Source organism: Myxocyprinus asiaticus, chromosome 24, assembly GCF_019703515.2.
Source record: "Myxocyprinus asiaticus isolate MX2 ecotype Aquarium Trade chromosome 24, UBuf_Myxa_2, whole genome shotgun sequence".
Taxonomy (NCBI): domain Eukaryota; kingdom Metazoa; phylum Chordata; class Actinopteri; order Cypriniformes; family Catostomidae; genus Myxocyprinus; species Myxocyprinus asiaticus.
The window spans coordinates 40,245,403-40,270,034 of record NC_059367.1 but is presented as its reverse complement, the minus strand read 5'-3'; the positions used below and the strand labels follow the sequence as shown (position 1 = coordinate 40,270,034).

Here is a 24,632-nt window from a genome sequence, read left to right as displayed (position 1 = left end):
AGACAGATTGTTTCACCTTTAATTGACCATTTCACAATTCCAGTGGGTCAGAAGTTTACATACACTAAGTTAACTGTGCCTTTAAGCAGCTTGGAAAATTCCAGAAAATTACGTCAAGCCTTTAGGCAATTCTGATAGGCTAACTGGAGTCAAAAGGAGGTGTACCTGTGGATGTATTTTAAGGCCTACCTTCACACTCAGTGCCTCTTTGCTTGACATCATGGGAAAATCAAAAGAAACCAGCCAAGTCCTCAGAAAACAATTGTGGATCCCCACAAGTCTGGTTCACCCTTGGGAGCATTTTCCAAACGCCTGAAGGTACCATGTACATCTGTACAAACAATAGTATGCAAGTATACACAGCCATCATACCACTCAGGAAGGAGACGCATTCTGTCTCCTAGAGATGAACGTAGTTTGGAGTGAAAAGTGCAAATCAATCCCAGAACAACAGCAAAGGACCTTGTGAATATGTTGGAGGAAACAGGTAGACAAGTATCTATATCTACAGTAAAACGAGTCCTATATCAACATAACCTGAAAAGCTGCTCAGAAAGGAAGAAGCCACTGCTCCAAATCGCCATAAAAAAGCCAGAATACAGTTTGCAAGTGCACATGGGAACAAAGATCTTACTTTTTGGAGAAATGTCCTCTGGTCTGATGAAACAAAAATTTAACTGTTTGGCCATAATGTCCATCGTTATGTTTGAAGGAAAAAGGGTGAGGCTTGCAAGCCGAAGATCACCATCCCAACCGTGAAGCATGGGGGTGGCAGCATCGTGTTGTGGGGGGTGCTTTGCTGCAGGAGGGACTGGTGCACTTCACTAAATAGATGGCATCATGAGGAAGGAAAATTATGTGGATATATTGAAGCAACATCTCAGACATCAGCCAGGAAGTTAAAGTTCGGTCGCAAATGGGTCTTCCAAACGGACAATGACCCCAAGCATACCTCCAAAGTTGTGGCAAAATGGCTTAAGGACAACAAAGTCAAGGTACTGGAGTGACCATCACAAAGCCCTGACCTCAATCCGACAGAAAATTTGTGGGCAGAACTGAAAAAGTGTGTGCGAGCAAGGAGGCCTACAAACCTGACTCAGTTACACCAGTTCTGTCTGGAGGAATGGGCCAAAATTCCAGCAGCTTACTGTGAGGAGCTTGTGGAAGGCTACCCAAAATGTTTGACCCAAGTTAAACAATTTAAAGGCAATGCTACCAAATACTAACAAAGTGTATATAAACTTCTGACCCACTGCGAATGTGATGAAATAAATCAAAGCTGAAATAAATCATTCTCTCTACTATTATTCTGACATTTCACAATCTTAAAATAAAGTAGTGATCTTAACTGACCTAAGACAGGGAATGTTTTCTACAATTAAGTGTCAGGAATTGTGAAAAACTGAGTTTAAATGTATTTGGCTAAGGTGTATGTAAACTTCTGACTTCAACTGTATATAAAAAATAGATACATTTGATAGTGATTTGGGTCTAATTTAATGAAAAACTATGCGAGCTGCACTCCGTAGCACTGAAGAATTTTTAAGCACCCTCCAGAGTTGTAGCTCTGCGTCAATCATTACTTTTAATAATTCTTTTAATTATTTTGAATTGTATAACATGCCATGTCATCTGCTTCCAATAACCGATGTGTGAAAAAGGCATCAATCCCAAGACTAATCTGATATATTGAATACATTGAGCAAAATTGTTTTTGTCTCTCAAACAGTCCTCTCAATACCCCAACTCATCCCGTTACCTACTGCTTTGGAGTTGCTGATGATGGCTGGATGTTCAAACTCTGTGAGCTTCTTCCAGGTTATATGATTCAGGATTCGAACCTGTTAAAAAGCCAATCAAAACTCTCTTAAACCTCATATCAAGAATCCCTCTCCCTGATGCAGCAGGTTACGTATTTTTTTAAATAAATACATGCACAAAATCTAGGGTTTAAATAGAGCTTCAATATACAATTCTAAAAGAGAGTTCACACTTTCTCATCATAACTGCCAATGGCCAGGAACTGGCTGCTGGGAGTCCAAGCGACAGATTTAATGCCTAGAGACCACTCATAAGCACTGTAGGAGGACAACAGGCGACCATCCAGCGAATATAATAACATTTTATACTGAGGAAAGAAAGAGACATTTTTCCCTTTAGTTAATAATTCTGAACTTATGTAGAATGTTCCATAATGAAACATCCAATTCAGATACAGCTGACTTACAAGTAGCTCACCTCAAGACAGCTATCCCACACCGCAAGCACACAGCCATTAGGGGACCACTCAAGACCTGCCAGATCTTGAGTTTCACTCTCAAAATGCTAAACACAAAATAACACAAAAAGTGATAAGAAACATTATCCAATATTAAAATAATTGTTTGCCAATTGTGGGAGAACTGTGGTTCTCTTAACATTGTGAACTGCAGAGTTATTTTATTTATCCTCGAATTCTGACAAATTATGCATGTGCAGTATTATAAATTGAAAAATTGAGGCTTTTTTATTTTCAATACAGGCCAGATTCAAACCTGTGTCTGCTGCATGAGCACCACAGCTCAGCCGCCAGGCAAAAGCACTCACACAATTACATACTTCTAATCATCCGGTTGGTTCAGAGAATGGAAGAGAACTGGTGTACTCACTCGGAGAAGATGCCAGTCATCGCACACAAACACACTAATGTAGTCTTTACATTCCCGTCGCTCCGCCAGCGCCATATAACGGCCATCTGCAGTGAAGTCCATACCTGAAACAACACATTTATACATTTAATGCTATAAACAGTCAAACGTATATTCTAGAGAATATGTGCTGTTATGAGATTTGTACAAGCTGTTGAGTTTGGGGTGGCAACAGACCTTAGTCAAAGTAGATGCTATATTTAATATGGCATGAAGATAAACAAGGTTGTGATGGTTAGAAGTACAGTTTGTCCAATAAGTTGTATGGTCTTGATTTCTTAAATATCATCTGATTGTCACAACCCATGTTTTCCTTTTTTTTGTCACTAGAAATGTTTTGTAAATGCACGTTTTCAATGTTTTGTTGGCAGAACGGCATAGAACGACATGAGCAATTGATGAAAGAATTTAGATTTTGGGGTAAATTAAATCTTTATATACTGCAAATAAAGGCTCTGATACACTCATGGCAAAGTTCGTCTTCGTTTTTCACTCAAGGATAGAAAAAAAATGTCAAAACAGTTGAGCAACAGTGTACTGTTTGCGAACATTTGGACACTGCCAAGGCTGCCAAGCATTTTAATTACATTTGAAGAGCATTTAATAACATTTAATTAACCAATATGACCAATGTTATCAGTGACTACATGCCTCATTCTATCAACAGAATCCAAATGAGATCAATAAAAGCAGCTGTTTTAACCACTCAATGATGATTCACAGTAATATAAATGCAGTAGATAATGTGTCATTTGTCATGTTTACATTTTCCGCGTTTATATTTTCACGCGAGAACAGATGTGTGTGCGAAAAAATACGGAAGCGCAGTGTTGTTTACAACAGAGGGGGAGGAGCTTGTGTTAGCGCTTGCTTTGGTTTGTTTTGGTTTGTTCTTAATACTGTGTATTGCCCCCTTTAGCATCAATGACAGCGTGCAGTCTTTTGTAATAGTTGTTTATGAGGCCCCAAATTCTTGCAGGTGGTACAGCTGCCCATTCGTCTTGGCAAAATGCCTCCAGGTCATGCAAAGTCTTTGGTCATCTTGCATGAACCACACGTTTGAAATCTCCCCAGAGTGGCTCGATGATATTAAGGTCAGAAGACTGTGATGGCCACTCCAGAACCTTCATCTTTTTCTGCTGTAACCACTGGAGGGTCAACTTGGCCTTGCGCTTAGGGTCATTGTCCTGCTGGAAAGTCCAAGAGCGTCCCATGTGCAGCTTTCGTGCAGAATGCAAATTGTCTGCCAGTATTTTCTGATAACATGCTGCATTCATCTTGCCATCAATTTTCACAAGATTCCCCGTGCCTTTAGAGCTCACACACCCCCAAAACATCAGTGAGCCACCACCATGCTTCACAGTGGGGATGGTATTCTTTTCACTATAGGCCTTGTTGACCATTCTCCAAACATAGTGCTTATGGTTGTGACCATAAAGCTCTATTTTGGTCTCGTCACTCCAAATTACAGTGTGACAGAAGCTGTGAGGCGTGTCAAGGTGTTTTTTTGTGGCATTGGCGCAGTAAAGGCTTTCTGGCAACTCGACCATGCAGCTCATTTTTGTTCAAGTATCGTCGTATTGTGCTCCTTGAAACAACCACACCGTCTTTTTCCAGAGCAGCCTGTATTTCTCCTGAGGTTACATGTGGGTTTTTCTTTGTATCCCCACAATTCTTCTGGCAGTTGTGGCTGAAATCTTTCTTGGTCTACCTGACCTTGGCTTGGTATCAAGAGATCCCCGAATTTTCCACTTCTTAATAAGTGATTGAACAGTACTGACTGGCATTTTCAAGGCTATGGATATCTTTTTATATCCTTTTCCATCTTTATAAAGTTCCATTACCTTGTTACGCAGGTCTTTTAACAGTTATTTTCTGCTCCCCATGGCTCAGTATCTAGCCTGCTCAGTGCATCCATGTGAGCGCTAACAAACATTGATTATTTATACACAGGCACTAATTGCAATTTAAAAAGCCACAGGTGTGGGAAATTAACCTTTAATTGCCATTTAAACATGTGTGTGTCACCTTGTGTGTCTGTAACAAGGCCAAACATTCAAGGGTATGTAAACTTTTGATCAGGGCCATTTGGGTGATTTCTGTTATCATTATGATTTAAAAAGGAGCCAAACAACTATGTGATAATAAATGGCTTCATATGATCACTATCCTGCACTATTTGCATGATCAGTCATATTTTCAAAATCAATGCCAAAATTTCACAATGTCTGCCAGGGTATGCAAACTTTTGAGCACAACTGTATTTATTGAACTGCATTTGTCGAGCAATTAATCGTTCACAGTGCTGTGGAGTGAATACCTAGGCTTAAGACGATAAAAAAAAAGCTAATTAGAGACAGGAGTTGGCAAACCTGGCATCCAATTAATAAAATGAGACTGGAGGTGTGGGTTAGAGCTACTTTGACTTATAAAAAGCACTCAAATACAAAGTAATACATATGGCGTAAAATGGCACCACATACCAACATGAAAACATCATCCTAACGGTGAAGTACGGTGGAGGGAGCATCATGATTTGGGGCTGCTTTGCTGCTTTTGGGCCTAGAATGCTTCCCATCATTGAGGGAAAAATTTATTTCCAAGTTATCAAGATATCCTAGAGGATAATGTCAGGGTGGCTGTGTGCCAGCTAAAGCTCAGTAGAAGATGGGTGATGTCGCAAGGCAATGACCCTAAACATCGAAGTAAATCCTCTACAGAATGGCTTCAAAAAAAGAAAATCCACCTTTTGGATTGGGCCAGTCAGAGCCCAATAGAAATGCTGTAGCATGACCTCAAGAGAGCCGTTCACAACAGAAGGAATAATGGTCCAAAATTCCTCTTGAACATTGTGCAGGTCTAATCTGCAGCTACTGGAAACGCTTGGTTGAGGTTAGTGCTGCCAAAGGAGGATTGGCCAGTTATAACATCCTAGGGTTCACTTACATGGGATGTGTTCAATAAAGACATGACATAACTGTTTGTGTGTTGTTAGTTTAAGCACATTGTGCTTTGTTTATATTTGTTTGATGAAGATGAGATCACATTTTGTGACCAATTAATGCAGAAAACCAGCTAATTCCAAAAGGGTTCACATACTTTTTATTGACACTGGAAAGGAATTGTGACCTTCAAAGCTGAACTATGACTGCAGAAGCTAAACGAAATAACTCATAATTTACTGTGTTACCCTGACAACACAATGTTGAGATGAAGCACATTTAATTTAAATTGTAAAGTATTCTACATCATAGTACTACTCCCTTGGTACTGTCATTTTTGCACATTTTTATTTAAAAAAATCACTGTACAGCAATTCATTTTGTCAGATTTCTCTAAAAAAAAAAAAAAAAAAAAAAAAAGACTTAATATCTTACGCCATTTTCCTTGTCAAGTAAACATATTTTGTTTTAAGAATGTTTAAATATTTTTGCTTTAAAAGGGGCACTCAATAACTTTTGTCTGTGTGTCATCTTGGGCTTACACTGACACCTAGTGGCTTGGATGCAGCATCATTTAAAATCAATCGTTTTCAATTTTAGATGCCATTGTATAAATGTAGTATTCACAGTCAGCCATGTTTAATTTAATCAATGAGTGGACGTGTCAAATAACAGGACGGTTACTGAGATTAAGTGAGTAGTATTCTGCTGGTCATGTGATTCTAACATGGCAGCCCCCATGTGCGGACCCTCTCCATGTAGAATAAAACAGCTTTTATAAGGTTACTGATATGACTGTAGTCTTCATTTTAATGTACAGTAAGTGGTCATGATTTCCTAAATATATTGCAAAATTACATTATGTCTTTAGGAATTTAATTTTTTAATGAGGAAAAAACTACTGAGTGCACCTTTAAAAAGAAAACTAAAATAACAAATAAGTAAAAAAAAAATGTATACATTCTTTTCATAGTCGACTAAAAGCTCAGGCAACACAACGACTAATCGATTATGAAAACTGGTCATTTTGCACATTCCTACCTTTTACCTATAATTTCTGTTTTACAGAGTTAAATAATTATCATAGACACAACTGTTCTTCAATGGGGGGGGGGGGGGATTACAGCTAAATAGAACATGAAATAGCAACACATACAGAATCACAATCAAATTGGCAAATAAGTATGAATGTAATATCAAATCTGGAGGTCTGGGGCAATTTACTGCCCTAAAATATATGCTTCATCTTCTTATGCAAAATATAATTTCATTTTTTTTTTTATTTGGGGTTGAATATGCCCAGTACATTTTCTTGACCGGTTTTGTGTAAATCACCCAAATGTACCTCCCCATAATACCACATATCCTATCATAAGCAATAACCCACATAAGAACATGTGTTGCAGTGATTATACCATGGTTAACCCTTTAAGCTCTGAAGGTGTTTTAAAGATTTCCTATATTAGTGGCATGTCCAAAATTAAAAGCTTATAACTCTATAAAAAAACAAAAACAAAGAGGGTCAATTGTTTTGTATCATTTTAAAGACAACTTTTCCATTTCTTTAATGATATAGATTATGATCAATTATGAGACTCTCAGCCTAAGATACTGCTGAAAAATAACAAAAAACAAAACAAAAAACGAGCCAAAACGAGCAAAACGTATTTTTCTGATTTGATATTATATATCTCAGGGAGCAAATAAGGTAGCACTGAAAAACTGCATTTGTTTTGTTCCCAATCATATCACTGTAATGGAGTAAATTTTTGTGTGGATACGACAAAGCAATCAAAAGTTATAGCACTGCAAAAACAATTTATCATAGTGTCCAAAAACGTCTCCAAAAAACCCCCAAAAAAACATAATAATTGCAAATAAGAACTATAGTAATTACACCTGCAAATACAACGACTAAGGGTATGCTCTCTCTCCAAAGCATTCAGGCATGAGTAACAAGATCTCATTCAGTTCCTTTCTGTGTCATTTGAGCCATCATTGAATCTGTCTCATGTACTTGGCACCATCTCCTGGTGGCTATATGTAATTACTGTGAAAGATCCTCTCTGCCCCTATTTGGATGATTTCCAATCCAGCAGTGATCTGAATCCTAATATGATTGGTTTAGCGCTCCATGATGCTGGACAACATACAATCATTACTCATGAAGTCATCTGATCTAGGAAACTAACGTATTTTTAGCCAGATAGCACATTATGTGCTGTGTGCACATTGTGCTTCATGTGAATTATATAATGATTTATGCATTCTATTACGTTGCGTACCCTCTCCGCTAAATAATGGTATGTGATATTTTAAGTGAAAACGCGGCTTATAAGCAACATCTGTTCACATGTTACATGTATGTCAAAGATACGTACTTTGCTATTACTCATAAACACATGGCTATTTGATCAATTTTATGTTTTTACCGGTTACAATAATATGTACAGTGCAATTTTTTTTAATAAATTATCAAAACGGAACACTTCTGAATTACCTGCAAATTTCAAAGCTTTTGTTCAGTTTTGGTCATAATGCCTTCATGCATTGTAAAATATCTATTTTGTGTTGATCAAGATTATTAATATTTTGATCACTATTTTAACTTGGTGGGCCAATCTGAGCTTAAAGGGTTAAGGGTGTTTAAGCCACTTCGCTTTGTGTCACGCCTAACAACAACATAGTGAGATTACTAATGCACAGCCTTAAGTGGCTTATTACTTTAATATGGAGTTTCAGATTGGATCATTTCATACCTTTGAATGCTTTTAGATACTGACCGTCTATATTAACTCACATGCACTCACCTTTCTGGCAGGCTTTAGGATACTTGATGTAGGATACAGATTTTGTGCAGAGGGACCAAAATAATTATTAATATTTTATTTTGTTATTCCAGAAATTTCAGGAACTTTAAGTTTATAAACATTAGGCCTATATCTTGATTTTTAGCAGATTTGGCATTTCCATATAGTTTAATATCTCTTATTTTAAGTAATTTTGAGTCAACTTGTGGCACCCTTGGAAGTTTTTTGAGTCAACTCCAACAGCTTTCGCAAGTTTTGTGATGTTGCCGTGTGTGAACGGGTTTAAATGCCAGGAAATCAAGACAACTCGCAGTCATAGTGTTGACAATATATCATGACAATATGGATAATGATGTACCTTTATCCTCAGTAAGAGGTAAAGAGAAACAAACTATTTTTACCCAGTGGGAAAGGACTTGTTGGTATGGGAACAAAATTCAATGCATTTCATTTCAAGCTATGATTGCTATTTAAACTATATCACCACATTACAAAAATTAAAGGAATGTTCTGGGTTCAATACAAGTTAAGCTCAACTGAAAGCATTTGTGGCATAATGCTGATTACCACAAAAATGTATTTCTACTAATTCCATATAAAAAATTTTTTTTTTTTTTAAATTACGGTTGCAGTGAGGCACTTCCAATGGAAGTAAATGGGGGCCAATTTTAACGTTTTAATGTTAAAATACTCACTTTTTCAAAAGTATGACCACAAGACATAAAGGACATAAGTGTAAACATGATTTAGTGTGATAAAATCACTTACAAACGTTTTCTTTGTAAAGTTTTAGCCAATTTCACTACTTCGTTACCATGAAAATGTAATGTCAACAAACCCTAAAACGACTGTAAAAATTACAATATAAACAACTTTAAAGTTCAAATAGTACACGAAATTTAACAGAAGAATTAATGTAAGTGCTTTTATAAAATTATAAGCTTCACATTTCTGTTTAAACCCTCCAAACATTTGCCCCATTCACTTCCATTGTAAACACCTCACTGTAACCTCAATTTCTGCTTCTTTTTTTTTTTCTTTTTCTTTTTTTTAAAGAAAAGGAGGAACAAGTCGAAATACATTTTTGTGGTAATCAACATTATGCCACAAATGCTGTCGACTGAGCTTAACTTGTATTGAACCCGGAACATTCTTTTAAGACTAAAATATTGCATTATTTCACACAATTACATGAAAACAATAAAGCTTTAAAAAATTAATAATCTTTTCAAACACATTAATAATATCCACATATTACATCTAATCTTTTACCAATTAGTTTAGACACGCACTCACAAATCCCAGTGTTAAACATTGCATGCATTTGGAGGCCCCAAAAACCCCTTAGCAATAAAAATAACAGTAAAACAAAGCTAAATATGTACAGTACAGTGCTTAACTTTAATTTCTTTTTTTAGGATGAAGTATAGATAATGCTGACAAGATCCAAAAATTTGACAAGGACGCAGCAGGTGAGGACAGCTGAGTGATCATTCCTTTAAAACACTTTACACCAAGTGGAAAACAGGGAACCATGCCAAAAGATGGCACATGAGTGCAGAAGGACCAAAATAACAAGCCGCATCTTGCCCCAACTTTGATTGATTGTAATGAGGTGAGGAAACGTGCTGAAATGCAGATTGAAACTGTTGTATTTAATAACATTCTCTTAATATAACATCTGATTAGTTTGTGATCCCATAAATGATGTTTCTTTCTTCTGTGGAACACAAAAAGAGAAGTTAGGCAGGATTTTAGCTTCAGTCACCATTTACTTTCATTGTATGGAAAAAAGATGCAATGAAAGTTAATGGTGCCTGAGGCTAAAATACTGCCTACGCCTAACACCACCATTTGTGTTCCACGGGGGAAAGAAATTCATATGAGTTGGGAATAACACTAAGGGTGAGTAACCCTACCCTAAATTATGACAATTTTCATATTTGGATGAACTATCTTCTGTATATGCACTACTTACAAAGTATGTAAATACATTAATTTGGTACTATATGCATATTTTACAGTTGAAGTCCGAAGTTTACATACACCTTATCCACTAACAGAAATGAAATAATGTGTCCCTGCACAAAAGGGGGGTCAAAATCAAAAGTAACTGTCAGTATCTGGTGTGGCCACCAGCTGCATTAAGTACTGCAGTGCATCTCCTCCTCATGGACTGCACCAGATTTGCCAGTTCTTGCTGTGAGATGTTACCCCACTCTTCCACCAAGGCACTTGAAAGTTCCCGGACATTTCTGAGGGGAATGGTCCTAGGCCTCACCCTCCGATCCAACAGGTCCCAGATGTTTTCAATGGGATTGAGATCCGGGCTCTTCGCTGGCCATGGCAGAACACTGACTTTCCTGTCTTGCAGGAAATCATGCACAGAACGAGCAGTATGGCTGGTGGCATTGTCATGCTGGAGGGTCTTGTCAGGATGAGCCTGCAGGAAGGGAACCACATGAGGGAGGAGGATGTCTTCCCTGTAACGCACAGCATTGAGATTGCCTGCAATGACAACAGACTCAGTCCAATGATGCTGTGACGCACAGCCCCAGACCATGACAGACCCTCCACCTCCAAATCGATCCCACTCCAGAGTACAAGCCTCGGTGTAACGCTTATTCCTTTGATGATAAACACGAGTCCGACCATCACCCCTCGTGAGACAAAACTGCGACTCGTCAGTGAAGAGCACTTTTTGCCAGTCCTGTCTGGTCCAGCGAAGGTGGGTTTGTGCCCATAGGTGACCCTGGGCATCTTTATTTTGGTGTTTTTCAGAGTCATTAGAAAGGTCTCTTTAGCGTCCTAAATGTTTATAACTGTGACCTTAATTGCCTACCGTCTGTAAGTTGTTAGTGTCCAATTGCACTGTACATATTATTGTAACCGGTAAAAACATAAAATTGATCAAATAGCCATGTGTTTATGAGTAATAGCGTTCCACAGGTGCATGTTCATTAATTGTTTATGGTGCACTGAACAAGCATGGAAAACATTGTTTAAACCCTTTACAATAAAGATCTGTAAAGTTATTTGGATTTTTACAAAATTATCTTTAAAATACAGTGTCCTGAAAAAGGGACGATTCTTTTTTTGCTGAGTTTACATTTAAACTCAGTTTTTCACAATTCCTGACATTTAAGAATGTTTTTTTTTTTTTTTTTGTAGGCTTTTTAATGACAGTGCTAGTGGACAGGAGACAGGAAATGACAGGGAAGAAAATTGGGAATGGGATCAGGAAAGGTCCTCGCGAGCTGGGACTCGAACTCGGGTCACCCATGACGCATCAGCACCTGTCATGAGCGCAGCCCGCTAGGCTATGGCTCTGACACAAGTCCTGACATTTAACCGTAGACAACTTTCCCTGTCTTAGGTCAGTAAGGATCACTGCATAATATGTCAGCATAATAGTAGAGAGAATGATTTATTTCAGCTTTTATTTCTTTCATCACATTCCCGGTAGGTCAGAAGTTTAAACACACTTTGTAAGTATTTGGTAGCATTCCCTTTAAAATGTTTAACTTGGGTCAAACCTTTTGGGTAGCCTTCCTCAAGCTTCTCACAATAAGTTGCTGGAATTTTGGCACATTCCTCCAGACAGAACTGGTGTAACCGAGTCAGGTTTGTAGGCCTCCTTGCTCGCACACGCTTTTTCAGTTCTGCTCACAAGATTGAGGTCAGGGCTTTGTGATGGCCACTCCAATACCTTGACTTTGTTGTCCTTAAGCCATTTTGCCACAACTTTGGAGGTATGCTTGGGGTAACTGTCCATTTGGAAGACCCATTTGCTACCGAGCTTTAACTTCCTGGCTGATGTCTTGAGATGTTGCTTCAATATATCCACATAATTTTCCTTCCTCATGATACCATCTATTTTGTGAAGAGCACCAGTCCCTCCTGAAGCAAAGCACCCCCACAACATGATGCTGCCACCCCCATGCTTCAAGGTTGAGATGGTGTTCTTCAGCTTGCAAGCCTCAGCCTTTTTCTTCCAAACATAACGATGGTCATTATGGCCAAACAGTTATTGTTTTTGTTTCATTAGACCAGAGGACATTTCTCAAAAAGTAAGATCTTTGTCCCCATGTGCACATGCAAACTGTAGTCTGACTTTTTTATGAAGGTTTTGGAGCAGTGGCTTCTTCCTTGCTGAGCAGCCTTTCAGGTTATGTCGATATAGGACTCGTCTTAATGTGGATATAGATACTTGTCTACCTGTTTCTTCCAGCATATTCACAAGGTCCTTTGCTGTTGTTCTGGGATTGATTTGCACTTTTTGCAACAAAATATGTTCATCTCTAGGAGAAAGAATGTGTCTCCTTCTTGAGCAGTATGATGGTTGCGTGGTCCCATGGTGTTTATACTTGCGTACTACTGTTTGTACAGATGAACGTGGTACCTTCAGGTGTTTGGAAATTGCTCCCAAGGATGAACCAGACTTGTGGAGGTCCACAATTGTTTTTCTGAGGTCTCTGCTGATTACTTTTGATTTTCCCATGATGTCAAGCAAAGAGGCACTAAGTTTGAAGCCTTAAAATACATCCACAGGTACACCTCCAATTCAGTACACCTCCTATCAGAAGCTAATTGGCTAATTATCTAAAGGCCTGACATCATTTTCTGGAATTTTCCAAGCTGCTTAAAGGCACAGTTAACTTAGTGTATGTAAACTTCTGACCCACTGGAATTGAGATATAGTCAAATAAAAGTGAAACAATCTGTCTGTAAACAATTGTTGGAACAATTACTCATGTCATGCACCAAGTAGATGTCCTAAATGACTTGCCAAAACTATAGTTTGCTCATATTAAATCTGTGGTTAAAAAACTAGATTTAATGACTTCAACCTAAGTGTATGTAAACTTCTGACTTCAACTGTATCTATCTATCTAATTTCTGTGTCTGTGTGTGTGTGTGTATATATATATATATATATATATGCGCATGCACACCTGTGACTGCACATCAGTTGAATTCTATTTTAATGTACTACGTTGCTACATTACCATAAACAGTATAAACTCATTAGCTATACACTGGAAACCCTACTGCTGACTGTGGCAGCGGGGGCGTGGTCAAGCATCTCTCCGGAGAGAGAGCGAGCGGTAAGGGCGCTTACACCTGAGCTAAATTATGTCTAACACCTGTCTCTAATTTCAGTGAGCACGGGGAGAGCGGCATAAATAGAGCCACACCGCAAGTAGAAGAGAGAGAGCCTGGGCACCACAGACCCGAATAAGAAGCAAAGAGTTTTATTATTAAACATGATGAGAGTTTATTTTGTGAAGCGGTGTGTGATTATATATTAACTTACTGAATAACGCAAAGACTCTGAGACTGCAATTCTGCTGCAGAGAGAAAATAAAACCTTACCTGAACCAGAAAAGCTGCTTCTCACCTCCTCTTTACACTGTCATTACTGGAAAATCTTTATTAAACATTACTTGAAATGTCAAGTTTTGGGTTCATAACTCAAATATCTAAGTTCTTTGAACTTATTTTTCTTAAAAATCCACAGACTTAAGATTTTAAGTGTTAATAACGGAGTACAAAATTGAAGCTTTGGGGAATACCCACAATCCCTTGCAACTGAATTATTGAATTCTTTTTGTTTGGCCAAAGGCAATATATGGGGATATATAAATAGTTGTTATTAGGAATTCTTAGACGTTTTAGCTCTTATGTAGTATTATTTATGTTGTTTTGTTGCAAATAGTTGTTTCGTGTGATGTCACCATTAGGGAGATCCGTGTCCCCACTGGTCAAGTTGGACCCTGTTAAAATTACCTCAGTTCTCCTTGTGCATGTGCAACAATATATCTATATATATATATCCAGCCATCCTTTCAACTATCCATCCATCCATCATTCAGTCTATATCCTTCAATCTTCAATTTTTTTAAACCAGATTACACTTTCAAACAAGGCTTCGTCAAGCCAACATCAAAGTTTGTCTTGACAAATTTTTCCTATCTGGTTTTGATTTTTATGAATAAATAATTCATGGAAAATGTGTCTTATATTTCTTTTGCTGATGTTTTATAAAGCAATAAGATGCTCAAGGTGGTGCATTACACATATTTTACCATCTTTATGCTCTATTATTTTACCTAATCTTTTAAAGGGATAGTTCACCCAAAAATGAAAATTCTCTCATCATTTACTCACCCTCATGCCATTCCAGATGTGTATGACTTTCTTTCTTCTGCTGAACACAAAGATTTTTACAAGAATATCTCAGCTCTGTAGGTCCATACAATGCAAGTGAATGGTGGCCAGAACTTTGAAGGTCCAAAAAGCACATAATGGCAGCATAAAAGTAATCCATAAAACTCCAGTGGTTAAATTCATGTCTTCAGAAGTGATATGATAGGTGTGGGTGAGAAACAGATCAATATTTAAGTCCTTTTTTTTTATACTATAAATCTCCACTTTCACTTCTTTTGTTTTTGCAGATTCACATTCTTCGTGCATATCACCACCTACTGGGCAGGGAGGAGAATTTATAGTAAAAAAAAAAAAATAAATAAAAAAAAAAAAAAAAAAGGACTTAAATATTGATCTGTTCCTCACCCACATCTATCATTTCGAAGATATGGATTTAACCTCTGGAGTCATATGGATTGCTTTTATGCAGCCTTAATATGCTTTTTGGACCTTGAAAGTTCTGGACACCATTCACTTGCATTGTATGGACCTACAGAACCCAGATTTTCTTGTAAAGATCTTCATTTGTGTTAAGCAGAAGAAAGAAAGTCATACACATTTGGGTGAAATATCCCTTTAAACTGAGATTTTCAAGGGGAAGAAAACAGTGTAATGTCGAGCTATCATTCAACCTCAGACATTCTAGACAAACAGCAAGAATTCCACAGACCGACAGTTCTTTCCAAGCGCATAGAGAACCCACACACAGCTGTCCTGCATCTCAGCAAGTGTCAGTGATTCTTGGAATCAAGTTCAGGCGACAGACGACTACTGTGGCACTAAGCCCAAGTGTAATCCAGAATGACAGAGGAACAGACAGAAAACAGATAGACAGAAATACCTTGGAGCACCATTTAAATACTGTGGTAAATGAATATGATAATAATTTATTGTATATAAAATGTACAATCATCAAAGTACCATGGCATTACCATCTGACACCATCACTGCATCATGGTACCACCATTGTACATTTTTGGACAGTATATAAACTCTACAAAGCCACAGAATTCATCATTGGTGAGTTATGAGACAGAATTCAGCTCTGTCTACAGAGTGTCTGTTATTTTCAGGTCCTTATTTATGGACAACAGGTGACAGTGCAGGATAGACTCCTCCTGTCTTCATACTTACATGAAACTCAGTGGTGTTGAGTATGTGACGTCCGTCAGGACTCCAGCGTGATGAAACTAGCCCAACTGAACCCTCGTCTATCTTACAATGCCAGTCCGGCTGCTCTAGAGACCATACCTGAAAGTGAATAGAGAGCAACACACAGAAACTTTCTTTAGTCACAAATATATTTGACCCCAGTTACTTTCCTATGAATGGCTCAACATGAAAGACTGGCACTGGCTTCCGTTACAAAGGTAAGGTCCTTTTAACTAAACATGGGTTTTCATCTATTTCTTGTAAAACTGCCTAACAGAAATAAAACTACTGGTCTTAAAGTTAGTACTTTCTACTTTAAAGTTACCATTAGTGGTGTTTGCTTAGGCAAGCATCACTACTGTTGCTCATACTTAGATTTAGGGATTAAACTTCAGCATGTAACTCGGCCTGCAACGTTTGTGATCCAGACAAAAGTGATACCTCTAATAATGCTTGTTGAAAAGAGGTTTGCTGTTACTTTTCTAAGCAATCAGACTAGGGCTGTCAACATGAAATTTGAATTTTAAAGTCACCAGATTATTGAATTGACATAGCTTCCTTAGACCACAAGAGGGCAAAACGAATACCTACAAACCAAACAGCACCATGTTATATTTTTGCAAAGAACATTCCTGGCTGTAAAAATTGTATTCCATTTAAAAAAAAAAAAAAAAATGTAGCTAGTTTATATTCTCAAATGTTAAAGGATTAGTTCACCCAAAAATGAAAATTCATTCACTGTTTACTCACCCCTTTATTGTTATAACCCTATATGACTTTCTTTTTCTTAACACAAAGGGAGAAATGGTGAAAAAATATTGTGCTCAGTGATGTCATGTGTTGCAGTTTATGGTGACCACCTCTTCAAGCTTCAAAGAATGTAAAAGTATAATTCAGAAGTCTAATAAATTATTCCATGAGACTCATGATTGTTAAGAAAGCATAAGATAAGGTTTGGTGAGAAACAAACCAAAATCTAATGTATCATTTAGTGAAAATATTCACTGATCGTTGATCTCCTGTGTGCGTTCATGATAGTGCACGAGAGCAACAGTTCACACAGCCCACTCGTGACACTGAGACATTCAAGCAAAAACTTGTACTGTTTATCTAAAAACAGGTCCTCAACAGCGATAGTGACAACAGAACACAACACAGCTGCACAAAACAGAGAACAGAACTTACTAAACATGTCTGAACAGTTTGAAGTTGAAGAATTGATGCATTTCTATGCCCAGCCTTATTTTCTATTTTATTTTTTACGTTTTTGGACCAGTGCCAGTTCACAGTGGACGGAGTTACCCGCGCGATGCTGAAAATAGAAAACAAGCGATCGATAGAATGTACTGTCGCTCGTCACTGCTGGTTAGGATAAAAACTCTGATTACCATAGAAAATATACCTTTTACCGTGTGTCGTTTGCCATCAGGTTAGGACACGGTGTCACTGTGGCTAGGGGTGTGAAGATGCATCGTGGTGCATTGATCTTTCAAAGAAATTTCGATGCATCAATTATGGAATTTAAGAATTATCATCGCTATATTAAAATCTAGAAAGAAAGCACACTTTGAAATAAAAAAAAGTTTATGCTGCCGAGTTCACCCTGCAAACCTATAAGTTAAAATAGATGGATAGATGGATGCTGCCGAGTTCAGCTTTCTGTGTCATTATTCAAAACTGTTTACATCCATTTGACCAAGTAAGTTCATTGTCGTTGTCTTCTTCCCCGATTATGATATATTATGTTAATATTCCTTTTGAATATCCATAAAATGTGTTATATCTCCATAAAACTGTTAAAACACTAATAGAACTTGGATTAAATAAATGTGATATGTGGGCAGACATGTGGCTGTGAACGGAAACATGCACTCATTCATTCATTCTCTCTAAAGTGAATGCTACAGGGAATATGCAGCGATTTCAGACTGTTCTGAAGGGAACCAATTGATTACAGTCAACTGTAATTAGTCAATGACACACAGAAGCCACGAAAATATAATGTATTTTTTATCTTTCGCAGTGTGCGCCATAAACAGTCCTGCATAAAAATGACTAATTTCTCCCTTTGTGTTAAGAAAAAGAAAGAAAGTCATATAGGGTTACAACAACACAGGGGTGAGTAAACAGTTACTGAATTTTCATTTTTGAGTGAACTATCCCTTTAAGTAAGGGGGGTGATGCTTCAGTAGGCAGTTCCATGTTTACATGGTTTTGCACTGGTGCCACAGTACTACCCCAGACTCGACCTTCATAAAAAAGGTGATACCATAGTATTTTTTATTCATTATAGTTGTATATGTATGGTATTAATATTCTCAGATAGTAGTGGTATTCGGCAGATCTCTCTGGTGAAGCGGCTCTGAGAACACGGTATGTTCAGACAGACTGTGCACAACAGAATGGAATAGAACACCAGGATCTCGAGACACACATTTCTAAATTGAACTTCTTTCCTGAGAAAACGTTTTAAAACCCATTTCTGAATCTGAGAAACATTGATAAGAGAGAAAGACGCAAATGTCAAAGACCTCCACCTAAAGCCGCCTTTTCACACTGCATCTGTCAAACGACAGATGATTTACTGGAAGTCATTCATTTCCAAAGGAATGTCGAACGAGGGCTGCTTTGGGATCTGATCATCTTCAAATGTGACTTTTTTGGATCCGATTTGAGCTTCGGCTGTATTGAAATATTACAACTTGTGCGACTAGACCATATGTGACCGACCACCCGACCGGATGTGATGTATTCATTCAAATGTGTATGTGTCATTTATTTCTGCATGTGCACAACCTACATAAAATCACATCTATGAATTTCTAATTCCTCTTTGCTGAATTATGGTTGATGTTGTTGCTGTTAATTATCATTATAATAACTATAAAAAGTGAATACTGATCATGAATTTCATGAATTCATCCATATACCCAACAAAATGACACACAGTAATGTCCAGGGTTGGGGAGTAACAGAATACATATAACGGGATTACGTATTTGAAATACAAAATATCATTACCTGTATTCCACTACAGTTACAATTTAAATAGTTGGTAATCAGAATAAAGCTACATTCAAAAAGTATTTTGATTACTGAAGAGATTACTATGCATTTTATAGTCATTTGTTTCATTAAATTTTTTACTATTCAGTTGGAAAACATTTATAAATGATGCGATCCGAGTAGCATTTGAACAGCAGTGAAACACTTTCCTATGATGTGTTACATTCATACAAGTACATACTGTTGTGAGTGAAAAGGTGGATATGACGCCATTGAGGAACTTTCCCTTGGAAGCTTAATAGAGGAGCAACACAATGTTTCTACAGCTTAAAAACAGTTAGAAACGCTTTGGCAGATTAAACACAAATCCAATAAATACACGATTACATGCCATGTCAATGTTTTTTATGCGGTTACGGTATTTTTACAAGAAATGCTAAACAATGAAGCCTTTAACATTGTATAGAAATCTACAAATAATATATTTTCTGCCTCATTCTATGAACAGAATCCACATACGATCAGAAAATGATGTCACTGTGTACACTGTGGCGTTTTAAGTTTGGAGCAGCAAAAATAGTTAACCTTGTGTAAATTGTCATATGAACATTTAGCTTAATGCTAAACTAATATGCTATTTCTTGCCTTAACATGCATCGTTTACCAGACGCGATTATATTTTATAATGAATTCTATGAAGAAAATTCACGTTGGCGCATAACTCTTTCTCTAGTAAGACCTTTGATGTTAGAAAAAAAATGTATTGTGTCTTAAAGGGCTGTTCACACCGAACGTTTTTGCATTCATCCATCCACACAGATTTCCAATTGTTTTCCATGTAAACATGCGCTAGACAGACATCTTTGACCATTTCGTCACGTTTCGTAGTTTATTCAGCATCTCGTGCAGGAGCACTATGTTTTTAAGAAACATGCGTTCTGTTAAACTGTATTTGGTGCGCTGCATCTAGCCTTTTTTAGAGCAGGAATGCAATCGGTCTTTGTCAGCGTTTGGTGCACATCCAAAATACGAATGCACAGTTTTAACATTCAAAAGAGCATTTTTATGTTAAATTCAACAAATATTCAGATTTTCATTTGACAACCTTAGATCAGACTTAATACATTAATACATTAAATCAGGTGCAAGAAATCATAAAGAATTGAAGGAGGGGCCAGAATATTTTAGCGGCTCGGGGCTGGGGTCTTTTGACTTGGGCAAGTAAGCAAGCACCCAAAGCACAAGAAAATGTAAAAATTTTGTTTTTATTAACCTTATAAAGGCTATGCTATTTTTAAAGGGTAACTACAATGCTCAAGCGCTTTTAAAAATTAAACACCTAGATTTATGACACACCAGGATAAAATGGTGATTCATTAAAAAAAATTTAAAAAAAACATTTGCAAATACTTCAAACTATTTCAAAGCTTTTCAGGACCATCTAGGAAGGGGCTGAATTTATCCAAACAGAAATCAGGTAAATGTTTATCAGAAACACAATGAGCAACTTACAGTACCTGCACAAGTCCTCTCTTATACATGGCACAAAGGATGAACAGAGAGTCGGAAGACCACTCCATGTGCATCACTTGGTCCAGGCATGTGTACAGATGCACAATCTGAAGAGTGTTGAAATCACGGACAACCAGGCGGTACTGAACACAGGTGGCCTATGAGTTGAGATAATATGGGATAATTAGGTAGAAGAAATCAACTCTGGTGGACACTGGAAAGCCATATTTGCACTGTGCAATGTGATGACCTTTTTCACAGACTGTGATTTAGCAGCATAAATCTAGCACACCTTTTCATATTTATTTATTTTTTAACTGTAGTATAAACTTAGAGCATTATGCTGTGTTATACAGTGGCAAGAAAAAGTTTGTGAACCCTTTGGAATTAGCAGGTTTTCTGCATTAAATGGTCTTAAAATGTCACAAGAACACAAGTATACACAAACATAATGTGCTTAAGCTACTAACACACAAACAATTATTATCTTTCATGTCTTTACTGAACACATCCCATTAAACTTCTACTGAGCTTCAGCTGGCACACAACCACCCTGACATTATCCTGTAGGATATCTTTTTTTTTTTTCGACTTTCTCCCCAATTTGGAATGCCCAATTCCCAATGCGCTCTAAGTCCTCGTGGTGGCGTAGTGACTAGCCTCAATCCGGGTGGTGGAGGACGAATCTCAGTTGCCTCCACGTCTGAGACTGTCAATCCGCGCATTTTATCACGTGGCTTGTTGAGCGCGTTACCGCAGAGACATTGCGCGTGTGGAGGCTTCACGCTATTCTCCGCGGCATCCACGCACAACTCACCACGCGCCCCACTGAGAGCGAACTACATTATTGCGACCACAAGGAGGTTACCCTATGTGACTCTACCCTCCCTAACAACCGGGCCAATTTGGTTGCTTAGGAGACCTGGCTGGAGTCACTCAGCACGCCCTGGATTCAACCTCGCCTCTCCAGTGGTGGTAGTCAGCGTCTTTACTCGCTGAGCTACCCAGGCCCCTGCCCTGTACAATATCTTGATAAACTTGGGAATTCATTTTTACTTGATGATGGCAAGCGGTCAAGGACCCAAAGCAGCAAAGCAGCCCCAAATCATGATTCTTCCCCCATCGTAGTTCACCATTGTGATGATGTTTTCATGTTGGTATGCGGTGCCCTTTTTATGCCTTATGTGGTGCTGCGTGTTCTTCCCAAACAATTCAAACTTAGTTTTATCAATCCACAAAACATTTCCTCAGTAGTGTTGTGGAGTGTCAAGGTGGTCTTTGGTAAATTTCTGGTGTGCAGTAATGTTTTTGTTGGAAAGCAGTGGCTTCCTTTGTGGTGTCCTGCCATGAACAAAATGCCTGTTTATTGTTTTCCTTAAAGTAGACTCAAGAACAGAGATGTTAACCAGTTCCAATGATTCCTTCAAGTCTTTAGCTGTCACTCTAGGGTTCTTTTTTTACCTCATTGAGCATTCTGCAGTGTGCCCTTTGAGTCATCTTGGCTGGACGGCCACTTCAAGGGAGAGTAGCCACAGAACTAAATCATCTCCATTTATAGACAGTTTGTCTAACTGTGGACAGATGAATATCTAAGCTCTTCGGGATACCTTGATAACCCTTTCCAACTTTATGCAAAGCAACAATTCTTGATCGTGGGTCTTCTGAAATATCTTTTTCGCGAGGCATGGTCCATGTCAGCAGATGCTTCTTGTGAATAGCAAACTCAAAATGTTTGAGTGCTTTTTATAAGTCAAAGTAGCTCTAACCCACACCTCCAATCTAGTGTCATTAATTGGATGCCATGTTTGCCTACTTCTGACTCTAATTAGCTTTTTTTTTTTTTTTGGGGTCATCTTTAGCCTAGGGGTTCACTTACTCTTTCCACAGCACTATGAATGTTTAATGGGATGTGTTCAATAAAGATATGAAAGATTATAATTGTGTGTGTGTTGTTAGCTTATTGTGCTTTGTCTATACTTGTGAATTTAATGAAAATTAGATCACATTTCATGACCAATTAATGCAGAAAACCAGCTAATTCCAAAGGGTTCACAAGTATTTTTCTTGCCAAAACCTGGAAATGTGAAAAACCACTGATTATTTGGTCTATCATATGACAACGTTGTTTGCAGTGATAGAAACATCTTACCAAATATTTGCCATCTGGAGAAACTTTGCACACTTGATTGGACTGCTTGACAACCTCAGAGAAATTCATGCTACTGGAACCAACAGTAAATACTCCAATTAGGCGACTCTGTTACCGAAAGGGCATATTCAGGTATATTTATTACGATGCATATGTATGAAAATATATTGACTACTTCATACCTACTGAGGGTTTCTGTATACTTGATACATTGCAATACTAGCCTACGTGCTGACAAGTCACATACTAAATTAAAGGTGCACTTGTTTATGTCGTCTCAGACTTACACCTTTCACCTATTGGCCTGAATGCAGCATTACTTAAACACAATAGTTTTCAATTACAGATGTTGTTGTAGAAATTCACTATTCATAATCAGCCATGATTAACTTATTCCATGAGCATAAGTGTCCAATAACAGGGAATTACTGAGAATAAGCGAGTAGTTTTCAGCTGGTCATGTGATCCTAACATGGCTACCCCCATGAGGAGACCCTATGTCTCTATGTAGAATAAAACAGCTTTTATAAGGTTACTAATAATGTGACTGGTGTCTTCATCTCATGTGAGTGGTCATATTTTTTATTTTTAGATACGTTTCAAAATTACAATTAATTTCTTAACCCTAATGCGCTGTTTATCATTAAATCAAGTTCCAGATGTTCCTGGAAAAGAATAAACACATAATTCTTTTAATTGTTATGAAAGAAATGTAACAACTCATTAAATCATGTAAAAGCACTAAAGTTGTACATTTTGGGTGTTTTTGTTTTGGGTATTTAGACCTTTTTTATTTTATTTACCTATATGACCTAGAGCTTGAAAATTTACTTTTTTTTTTACTTTTCTTATGAATATTGTCAACAAATTCTAGAAATGAACACTGAGAAAATAAAGAATAAAAATACAATAAATAGCATAAAAAACATCAGTAGTCTATGTTCAGTATCAGTTAAATGCTGACCATTTAAATAAAGATTAAATAAAAATACAATAAATTGCTAAATAAACATAAGTACTGTATGTTTAGTATCAGTCAGTTAATGACCATTTAAATAAATAAATAAAAATATAATAAATAGCTAAATAAACACAAGTACTGTTTAGTATCAGTCAAATACTGACCATTTAAATAAAGAATAAATACAAATAAAATAAATAGCTAAATAAACATCAGTAGTACTGTTTAGTATAAGTCAAATGCTGACTATATTAATACTGCCAGCTGTCTACCTACTTAGCTTATGATGACAAAAAATGCGACCACGCCTGTCATGTCTCGGTAGGCATCTTACTAGTATTTGTAACACAGGGAAATATGTGTTAAACTGCATTTTTCGAAAAATATAATTAGGCCGATGGTAACTGTACCAAATCCCAAGTTTGATACCAATACTATGTTATGATACATCAATGATTACATTTTACATTACTTTCATCAATGAATTCACCTTCATCGTGCTTCGGAAACGTTTACGTTTGATTGCTACAGTGAGCACGCTGGTTGCATGGCTTATATCTGAGTTAACAAAACGCTCGGTGTACGTGTTTTAATAAAGTACCTTTTGTTGAAGTACGTGTCGTTCAGAAGAGTTTTTTGGTCGGTTACGAAGACCCTTTGAGCCTTTAACAGAAATCCATTGAAGAGTACCGAGTATTCAACTGTCCCAACCTAATCTGTTGTTTCGGAAGTGACGTAGGTGAATACGTCATTTGTATATGTTTGACAACCAATCAGCACCGTGCGTTCTTGTCGTTGTCACAGTTGAATTCTGGGAAATGATATTCCACTGTTCATTTTCTTGTATGCACTAGAAATAACATAAACAAATCTCGGGCTAAGTAATTTTACGCGTTTTCTGCGTGTTATTTCCGCTTGTGTATTTTTAATGGAGATGTAAAACGTTTGTTAAACTGTCACGAGAAACAGGTCATTAAATCTTTGTAATGTTGTTCGGGAAAGTCTTTATACAAGCCGAGGAAATTGTCACAGCTCAAGCATACATCATTTGTAATGTGTGAATTGAATTAATGGAAATGTCCAGCTTTAATCACATTTCAGTGAGCTCTTCATGTGGGATTAGTGTTTCCCGCTTGTGTGAGCCCAAACGGCGGCTAACGCCTCCTCCTGCCCCCCACCCAACTCAATCCCAGTATCCCAGAA

General features: G+C 37.5%; 1 protein-coding gene across 1 annotated transcript in view; it reads right to left on the bottom strand.

The window, feature by feature from the left end:
* The window catches only part of LOC127414449 (WD repeat-containing protein WRAP73-like), a 34,231-nt gene extending 10,074 nt beyond the window's left edge, over positions 1-24,157 (bottom strand). Inside the window, exons 1-9 of the mRNA XM_051652472.1 lie at positions 24,031-24,157; positions 22,469-22,541; positions 20,325-20,477; positions 15,771-15,900; positions 8,440-8,499; positions 2,649-2,752; positions 2,239-2,325; positions 1,994-2,128; positions 1,764-1,841 (exon numbers count right to left, since the gene is read on the bottom strand). Of these exons, the coding sequence (XP_051508432.1) occupies positions 1,764-1,841; positions 1,994-2,128; positions 2,239-2,325; positions 2,649-2,752; positions 8,440-8,499; positions 15,771-15,900; positions 20,325-20,477; positions 22,469-22,537 (816 nt within the window). The 5' untranslated portion in view covers positions 22,538-22,541; positions 24,031-24,157. The remainder of the gene's footprint in view (positions 1-1,763; positions 1,842-1,993; positions 2,129-2,238; positions 2,326-2,648; positions 2,753-8,439; positions 8,500-15,770; positions 15,901-20,324; positions 20,478-22,468; positions 22,542-24,030) is intronic.
* Between the last annotated feature and the right edge of the window lie 475 nt (positions 24,158-24,632).